Raw genomic sequence first — 9804 nt, 5'->3', positions numbered from 1 at the left:
GACGTCGATCTCATCATTAATACCAGGATAATGTACATACGTATTGATAAAAAAAATCCAAAGCAAGGTATTAATTTAAAACAAGAGGCCCACGAGCCTTATAGGTCACCTGAGTATTGTATAACAACTTTCAAACAATTAAATTTGGTTCGTGTTTTAAACCAGAGGCCATGAAATTCACAATTCACAATTTTGAAAGAGGCACCATTGCTTATCATAATTATTAACTAATAGCATGCTTACTCTATTTACTTAATACCCAGAGGTAGATCAGAGTAACAAAGAGGAAATGCACTTCCACTTTACACCCAGTTGTGCACCTCACCCCAAAGGAACCACTGACCCAGGGGCCACATATTTCAAAATTTTGCAAATTTTATCATAAAACGGTTGACTAATACCAAAGAGAAGATTTCAAAGCATTAACTTATTTTCAGACTATGTACCCCCCCCCCTCCCCCAGGGGGCATAAAAAAACCAATTTGCTAGATTTACCTTTCTTTATCATAAATATATTTAGTTTATTTAATACCCAGAAGCAGAGAAGAAGATTTTCAAAGAATTAATGCATTTTTACTATATGATCAATAAAGTCCCGCCCTAACACCAGAACCCCTGACCCTAGGGCCATAAAATTCAGAATTTTATAGGAGGCACCCTTGCTCATCATAACTATGTACAGAGTTAGTTTAATTAATACTCAGAAGCAGAGAAAAAGATTTTCAAAGAATGAATACATTTTCACTATATAATCAATAGAGCCCCGCCCAAACACCAGAACCCCTGACCCTGGGGCCATTAAATTCACAATTTTGGAAGAGGCACTCTTGTTCATCATAACTGAGTTTACTCAGGTGACCTAAAAATCTAAGGTAAATATTTTTTAAAAACATTTTCGCTGGTTAAATGGATCATTCTCCATCAACAGAAATATTCTTTAAATATGCTCTCCTTGGTCCATTTACATGTATGACAAATGTTTAATTATGATGAATTAATCAACGTTAGCGATTTGTCTGTATTGGTCTTCATTTCCGCTCCATCAATTTTTTTTACACAACAGGTGCGCTTTAATGTATGACAAACGAGAAACATGTACGTGGGAAATGCGACAGACATTGGAATTCTTATGTAATCTCTAACTATAGAAAAAAAGAACATTTCTAACAACCTATTGTTTCAGAGTGCAAACATGTCCTGCACGTATTTACCGGACTTTTAATGTTTTGAAACCAAATGGCTTTTTCGTATGATTTTCTGATTCATTTTTCTATCGTGATAACATTTTCTCAAGGTATGAATTTAGTTTCTCAAGACTAGTTTGTCGTTGAATTTCAATATTTATTTTTACTTGTTCTCTTTTATGTATGTATGTATTTACAGCTCTTCTAATATTTGAGAAATGCACCAGACACACCCAATGCCCTGCTAACGCTAGATGTCGCCCTAACGGGTGTGAGGGATATATGTGTCAGTGTGTTTCACAATTCGTGTATACTGACGATAGATCACAATGTGTTCCAGGTAAGAATCAAAATTGAAAACATATCATTTGTTTGTCGCATGCAGAGACGAGAGACACTAAGGAATCACTTAACTAGGTGTCTGTCTGCCTGTTTGTCATACATTACAACTCAAGAACTGTACACGCAAGAGATATGGATTTAATATTTCGCACAATCAAGCTTAATGACGATTGAGATGTTTGACTTTTCAATCTTCAACTTTTCTTATTCTTGTAGCGGTGGACGCAATGACCTTTTCAGCAAAACATTTTATTATTAAATCATATGCTGACGGACTTTTTTCATACTAATTGTTAAGCCATTACATACACATTGAATTGGCGACAGGTTATCCCGTAATGTCCCGATCATGACAATGAGCACACGGCGAATGTGACCAGGTCGACATGGAATGCTCAATCTTTTAAGGTACCTGACCCTACCTCAGATGTTTTGGAGGTCCGTGTTTGCTCTGCTCCTATTTTGTAGTGTTTTATGGCATTTTGAGCTTAAATACTCTTCGTTACCTCCATATATTATTTGTACACATGATATATACAAGCAATTTTCTACCGAAAGAACCACACAACAGATAAATAAAATAGTCAAATATCTCGCAGGTAAACTAATGGGAGAGGATTGTGATGGAAATCTAAACAGATGCCTCTCTCCATTTGCTGTTTGCATGGATGGTGTGTGTCAGTGTAATGAGCTTATGGGACCAACTTTTGACGGCCATTGCAAGTCCCCGTTTGAAGCCGAACTCCACCATCCGTGCGTTGACAAGATTTGTGTTCTGTCAACCGTATGTGATGGCAATGTCTGTGTTTGTCCAGAAGACAAACGGGAGATAACCCCGAAAGAGTTTTGGTTAGATCCTCTAAAGGCTCGAAAATGCGTTGACAAAAATTTCTCTGTAGGTAAGTCCAGTCAATCCCTGGATATTTGACGTTTCCCTTTTATATGGAAATAAAAATCCAGAAATAAATAAGAGGAACGGTTATTCCTTCTTAATTGATAATAATTAAAGGACGAAGTTCATGTTAATAAAAGGTACATAAGAAAATATTTAACAAATAATTTTGAAATGAACTTGTATTTTACTTAATACAATCAAAAAACGTGAATGTTTTGGTGTTGGTGCAATAAATTTAAGTGTGGAAATATTTTTCAAATGCTTTTGTTAACTTACAGACCAATGTCATGGTCAAGATCTCCAAGTACCAGAGGATCTTTTGATGGATGAAAACAATGTTATTCAAAGTAATAATAGTGTAAGTCAGATAGTGGACGAGGTTCAAGCAAACGATTTTATGTCGGAAAATATGTCTTCAAATACGGAACAAGACATTGTTGTTTCTGAAAATAAGGATGACAGCAAGGAAATCCATGGGAAGTTAACTGAGAAAGACAACTCTAATCCAGAGGATGTCAAAAGTGGGGAACCGTTAAAAAATCACGATGAAAAGACTGGTAATAAAGTTGAAGATAGGACAGCTATCAAAGATCCTTCATATTCTGATGTTGCCGATTCAAACGTGATATCATCCAGAACACAAGTAAACGACCATTTCTCAAATAAATCAGACGACACAACTTCTGAAATGCTTTCATCTTCGGAAAATCCACAAATCAAGACTGGTCCTGAATATATTGACACAAATGTAAAAGAAGGGGAGATAGATAAGCTACCCTCTGACATAACAGAGGATTTTCCTACAAACGCTCTCTCCAATAAGAAACTGCCTTCCGAAGAGGGTTTTACAGGATCTTCGGATAATCAAAATGCAACCTTAAAGATAAGAAACTCTTCGCATACTACTGAACAAAGTAATCATGTAAACAATGATATATTAATGGAAAGTACCGAAGGGAATGTTCACAATGCACACAATTTTATTAATAAAACTGTGGTGCCTTTACTTAGAAGAAACAATGAAGGGAAATTGAATCAATTAATTAAGCTTTTGATGGGAAGGTTATCAGAAAGGAATAGGAAAGTTGACATATATCATGGATGTAGCCTGGATGAGGAGTGTCCCGAGCATGCGCAATGTAAGAGAAGAGGATGTAATTCACAAAAACAATGTTTGTGCAAGATTGGATTTATGACGAATGTGAATGGAACTTACTGTGTCCCAGGTAAATATATTTAGACTTAAAATGAAAAACATGGAAGATAATGAACAGAAACCGATCTGTAAACAATACAATTCTGCAAAGAGGGTATATTAAACAAGGTTCCCTAGATACCTCAGACGTAGAATCAGATGCCTGGGAAGATAAAGAATTCCCTGTTGATCGATAACACCGGCCTTTAGACAAACGATTCTTTGGCATTGAAGGTGCAAGAAATTTAATATTATTATACAATTGTGGAAGTCAAATTTGCAGTTGTGACATTCAAGAGAGCACCTGTTATGTTGAAATTGAATTTTTTAATCTCATGAACTCCCAAAGCGATAGTTTGCAGATTATGATTGTTTGCTGTTAAACGTCCCATTAGATATATTTTCTTAAAAAGAGACGTTCCCAATGTGAATGTCTTCAACTTTTGACCTTTACACGGCACTGAGGGCCACTGAGTAGTGACGGATCTGTATCGTGCCAGCGACTATCAGGTCTCATTAGGATCCGCAACTTTCGCTTCAGTAACAGTGTCGAGTACATGCCGAAAGAACTCGGGTCATTTGCGATCGAGATTCGAACTCACGACTTTCCGATCATAGAGCGCTCTACCTACTGAAGAACTGTGAACGGTTTACAAATTACCGGTATGTGTCATGCTAATATGATGTACAATCGCCCGCGTAGCGCAGTGATTAGAGCGTCTGCCTTAGAGTCACAAAGTAAGGAGTTGATCCTAATTGCGTCGCGGGTTCTAATCCAACTGTGGAATGTGTATAGGACAAAAAATGCAGCTCTCCACAGGCAAGTGGTGGCGTCTCCTTGCGAGTGAAAAATTCTCGAGGGACGTTAAACTATACACTATCAATCAAAATTTTGTACATTACAAGCGCTGTTTCCCCATTTTTTTTCCAAACCATAGCAAATTATAATTTTATTTGAAAGCTTACCAAAATTGCCTTCCTCAAAACAATTTCAATCTCGGTAATTTCAAACAATGCAAGCAAGTCTGTGTTGAAAAAATATTTCTTTTCCAGACGGTTCCCGTGGTTGTTTAATAAACGAGTTTACATGTGAAGGTGCTAGATGTGTGCCCTACTCCTGGGTATGTGATGGCATCGCCGACTGTCCTCAAAACGACGACGAAACCAAGTTTTGTGGGTATTACGATTAAAAAAATTTAAAGGAATCAATTTTTCATTGGTATAACTTTTTTTTCATTCTAATACATTTCAATAAAGAAGAGAAAAGCTGCATGTAGATAAAAAAAATTGGAATTAAACATTTATATTTAGAAATTTATACTAAAGATTATTATATTTTTTGCTTTTCATTTTTTTGTGTGGCTGAAGGTTCTTCACATAGGATGGAAGTTTTGCCAAGGCAGCATCACGAAGAAATTGACCGTTTAGAAGATAAACTTGAACATGAAGCTTTAATGCGTATGCATTTGGAGCGAAGTATACAGGATTTACGTGATGTTATAAAGGAAATAAAGCAAAATAACGATATTGCAGAAAGGTTATAATCTGCCTAAAAATGTTTTTAAAAACATCGAATTCTCAATTACTGTTAAATCACATATTTTTGTGGGGTCAAATTTTCTTGGTTGGAAGAAAATATACGGGTTCCCGCGGATTTGATTTCGTGGATGAAGAATTGTTGAGTAGACATGTATATGACATTTTACTTTTCATTATGACATTAATTCATGGGTCTCTTCATACCTCGAAAACAACGAAAATCAAATCCCCACGAAAATTAGTGATTTCACTGTATGCGACACTTTACGCTTCGAAAGTCGATTCAAGTTCTTATTTACGTTGTAGCGAAAAGACGAAGCTAATAACTCACGACAAGCCAGATCCAACAGCATTACAAACACCATCACTGATGGGAGAAGATAGACAAATCTCAACATGGAACGATCCTTTTTACGATGGTTTTATTGACAACATTCAAAACAAATTGAAAGGATCTGGTCAGTATTATGTGCATTTCGTACATTTTCTTTACCATATAGGAACCCAAGTTTAGTTTTCCAATGATCAGGATTTTGATGCTCTAGACTCAGCTTCCATAGGTTAACCTCCAATAGTTCCATATCTTTATATTCAGGTTGTCATATTCTTTAAAAAGATTTGCTTACATTCTTCGACCAATCAGACTATGCCTTTTAAATCGTGTGCCATCGTCAGTGTAAAGATGACGGAGGCCAGTACCGAAAAGAACATGCCCGTTTGTTAGTATTGGTTGAGTATGCAAAAGGTTTAGTTAACAGACAGCTATCGATCTCATTACTTTAAAAATATATTAGATCGTCAACAAATCATAATCAGGGACCCCGGTAATTCGTTGCGAGGCAATCTGTTTTCAAATTCTCGCAACGGAGTTTGGGGGAGATTAAGTATATGTAACGCAAACGTGTTATGTTGAATTCGTTTGTGGATATCTGAATTAACGCTGTCCAAAGCGAAAATGAAGTATTTGCATCGGGATCTATGTCGAATGCACAGGCACCTGACGTTACTTATTTTTCTTTTAATAAAAAAAATATACACATACCTAATAATAAACAAGGTATCCATCGAAATCCGCCATCTTGGATTTTCGAAGTAAGTCATCACTTGTATTTTCGTCTGAAACTCCGTCAAATAAATTCCCTGCAACCATATTCTTTCTGTGGCCAGTCTTTCGAGGTCTAAACTTACGGACACTGCAGCCAGAAAGGCGCATCACACTTGCAAATATTGAAAATCCCTCGTCAAACTCGACCTACTGCTTCAACATTCCGAGAAATCGCCAAAAGGGGGCCGGAAGTTTACATCAATATGCTAATGGGAATTCCGTATTTGTCAGTTTTGTGGTGGATCTAAAGCGGCGTGTTATAATTACTTTGAAATTTTAATAAATATTTCGATAATAGAAATGAAAAAAAATGCAAAATGAGAAAAATAAAACACTTCTTATAAATATACCTGTAAAATATACTGTATTAATCTATACAGGTCGTTGCGTTCGAAACAATCTTGAATAAAAGAGGGGGGGGTGCTTGAAAAAAAATCAACAACAATCATCCAGAGTTAATTGTTTCATTTTCAAAAAAAAATAGACTGCAAACCATCCAGTTATATATACCTGGCATATGCTTAATTGAAAAAGGAGAGGGATCACACTGATAAAAGGATATGTAATGAAATCAAATAAGCCTATGCAACATGTTTATGTGTAATCTGTCATCAAGAAAAAAATAAAGATGTCGCCATGCCACTACTTTATTGCAATACATAAAATTGCAGATCTCAACACTCCCTGGGATAATTTTAGTGTGGACCCCTCCCTTCTCACACTCTGCGTACATACTTTAAATAAAGTCAATCTTCTCTACGGATAGCGCTCAATCAGGGCATCAATAATGACATTGTTATTAATTATATTTAGTGCATGTAAGTAGGGACTTACAACCGACTCAATTTGTCTCGAAAATGTTCATTGATCAACTAGCATGATCAGGCCGATCTTCGACATTTACAAAATATAATCGCTTTTATCAAGCTATATCGAAATTATTTTGAGAGAAATAAAACGAATGTTCTTAAATGTATATTACGTTGTATTATTGTCTGAATTATTGTTTTTGGAATAATCACTAACTTTCGCCGGTTATTTTTAAAAATAAATCGTACAAATATATTGACCAATCAAAAAAGGGCTTTCCCTAAGAATTTCAAGTCGTATGTAAACTTCCGGCCCCCCTTTGGCGATTTCCGGAATGTTGAAGCAGTAGGTCGAGTTTGACGAGGGATTTTCAATATTTGCAAGTGTGATGCGCCTTTCTGGCTGCAGTGTCCGTAAGTTTAGACCTCGAAAGACTGGCCACAGAAAGAATATGGTTGCAGGGAATTTATTTGACGGAGTTTCAGACGAAAATACAAGTGATGACCTACTTCGAAAATCCAAGATGGCGGATTTCGATGGATACCTTGTTTAATATTAGGTATGTGTATATTTTTTTTTATTAAAAGAAAAATAAGTAACGTCAGGTGCCTGTGGTCGAATGCCATTTTGATTTAATGATATGCTCTTGGTGAGGGGATGCTCCACTTTTGCGGTGCCCTAACACGTTATTCACCTTTTGAAATATGAATTTGCTGAATTTTATCAGCAAATTTTTAAAGTATTTATATTTATATATTTCTGAATTAGAAAGAAAGACCCTTGTAAGGCAAAGTTTGCAAAATTTCTGATTTTTTTAATAAACGGCGATTTACTTAAAATCTGGTGGTCTACTAGTGACGATATGTACCTGTACTTTTAACTTTCACCATCGGACTTGGTGTACCAATATCTGTCCCGTTCAGTATACTAACGAGAAGGCAAAATCAAATAAAATGTGTTTTGATTACTTTTATAAATACTAAAAATGTACCTTTATTTAATTAATAATTAGCAGTTTATACGCTTTGGGGAGGGAAGGTGTGTCCGAAACATGAAAACACAAGGACAATATACACAGGTCAGTATCTAGTGGAATATTTCATAATAATATAATTCACAAACATCTGGTAACATCTTTAGAATAGTTTTTTTTTCCATAGCAGGTGAGTGATCAAGATAAAGTGGACCCTCATTTATCCGGTTCCCAGTCAATTTGTCCGGATATGTGAAATATCCGGATATCTGAGTTGCCAGTTAAATGAGACAACATAACGTTAAAAAATTCTGTTCCCATGAATAATCGTCCGGATATCTGAAAGTCCACTGTAGTTTGAAGTCATGGTTACGTCTAGACTAGAGCTCTATCTTACAATTAAGTTGTACAGCGTTGGGAAACGTTTCTCTTCCATAGGTTTTATGAGTTCCAGCAGCACAGAGTTAGACAGAGGAGCTGTGGGCGACTTTCTTTGTCTCCCTCAAGTTCCAGAATATGATTCCTCATCGTCTGTAAAAAAGGTGTTAAATGAACAAAAAAGCGTCGTTTCTGGTTTCACCTACCACTTAAGCTGTTCAGTTTGTCAGGTACAGCTTGTGTCCACCGTCCTGATGATCCCGGCCAAAGTGACCTGTCCGGCAGAGTGGAGGTTGGAATATGTGGGAGTCTTGGTCACAGCTGGTGTAAAGAAAGGAGAGGGTGGTACGCGCCATATTTGTATTGAAAAGACAACTTTCTATGATAGTGGAATTGAAGACAGTCGGGACAAGGGTCCGTACTTGTTTCCTGTTGCTGTAGAGTGTGGAAGAATCCCTTGTCTCCCATACAAAAAGAAAGACAATTTGTCCTGCGTAGTATGCTCATTTTGAAAATATATTTATTATCCTTTGGATAAAAATGAATGCACGTGGACATAAAATAGAATCAAATCAAAAATATCGGTGTTGAAAAGGAGAAAATGATTGTAAAAGCCTTTATTAAGGATTAAGGTAACAAGTCAACCCCTTTGCTGAAAATGAATGCACGTCAACTTAATAATTATAAAATCTGTGTTGTAAAGAAAAAATGTTTATTAAAGCCTTCTTTTAGGGTTAAGTTATCAGTTGCCCGTGATAAATATTTGGTAAATTTAAATGCTCAATTCAAATAATAAACATACTGTACATACGCGAGTTTGATTTTTTGTTAAACGTCCCTCTTGAGAATTTTCGAGTGAATAAATCGATACATTACCTACATACTCGGATTAGGGAGTCATTGAGCAGTTCAAACCAATACCTTCTGCAACACAAATGAATTGTATTTCCCTCAGAGGGATTCGCATCCCGAACAAGAAACACGAAAAACAGAATAAACGTCGATAAGCACACCTCTCGAATTCGGTTTCTCCTATGACAGTTCTTTCATGCTACTTGACCCATATGCAAATTATCATTCCAACCCTTTTTTCGTTAACATAGAATATTTCAGAATCTTTTATTCTAATCAACAAGGGAACTTTTAATGTTTTATACCTCATACGGTACTTTGAGCTAATTAAGTTATGGTTACTATATAATCCAGTATTGTAATAATTTTACGCTTTAGGAGAATTTTATCAAGGTTCCTTCAAAAATAAAGGAATGACTTTACTTAACGATTTACAGGGAAAAAAATATATTCCCACCTTCCTGTGATTAAAGTGCGATGCTTTCATATTATTGAAATTCATATCTTTTAAACTTCTATTTTGGATAATCG

The 9804-nt window shown here is 35.9% G+C and overlaps 1 protein-coding gene across 1 annotated transcript; it reads left to right on the top strand.

The window, feature by feature from the left end:
• The first annotated feature begins 2190 nt into the window (after positions 1-2190).
• On the top strand, positions 2191-8977 carry LOC134269459 (uncharacterized). The gene is made up of 7 exons (XM_062751658.1): positions 2191-2425; positions 2700-3647; positions 4670-4789; positions 4985-5153; positions 5462-5613; positions 8083-8148; positions 8482-8977. The coding sequence occupies exons 1-7, from the start codon at positions 2191-2193 to the stop codon at positions 8931-8933; spliced, it is 2142 nt and encodes a 713-aa protein (XP_062607642.1). The 3' UTR covers positions 8934-8977.
• Positions 8978-9804: the final 827 nt, after the last annotated feature.

This window comes from Saccostrea cucullata, unplaced genomic scaffold, assembly GCF_032062105.1.
Source record: "Saccostrea cucullata isolate Sc308-1 unplaced genomic scaffold, CSIRO_AGI_Scuc_v1 ctg9043, whole genome shotgun sequence".
NCBI lineage: Eukaryota > Metazoa > Mollusca > Bivalvia > Ostreida > Ostreidae > Saccostrea > Saccostrea cuccullata.
This window is presented reverse-complemented; position numbering and strand designations above follow the sequence as displayed.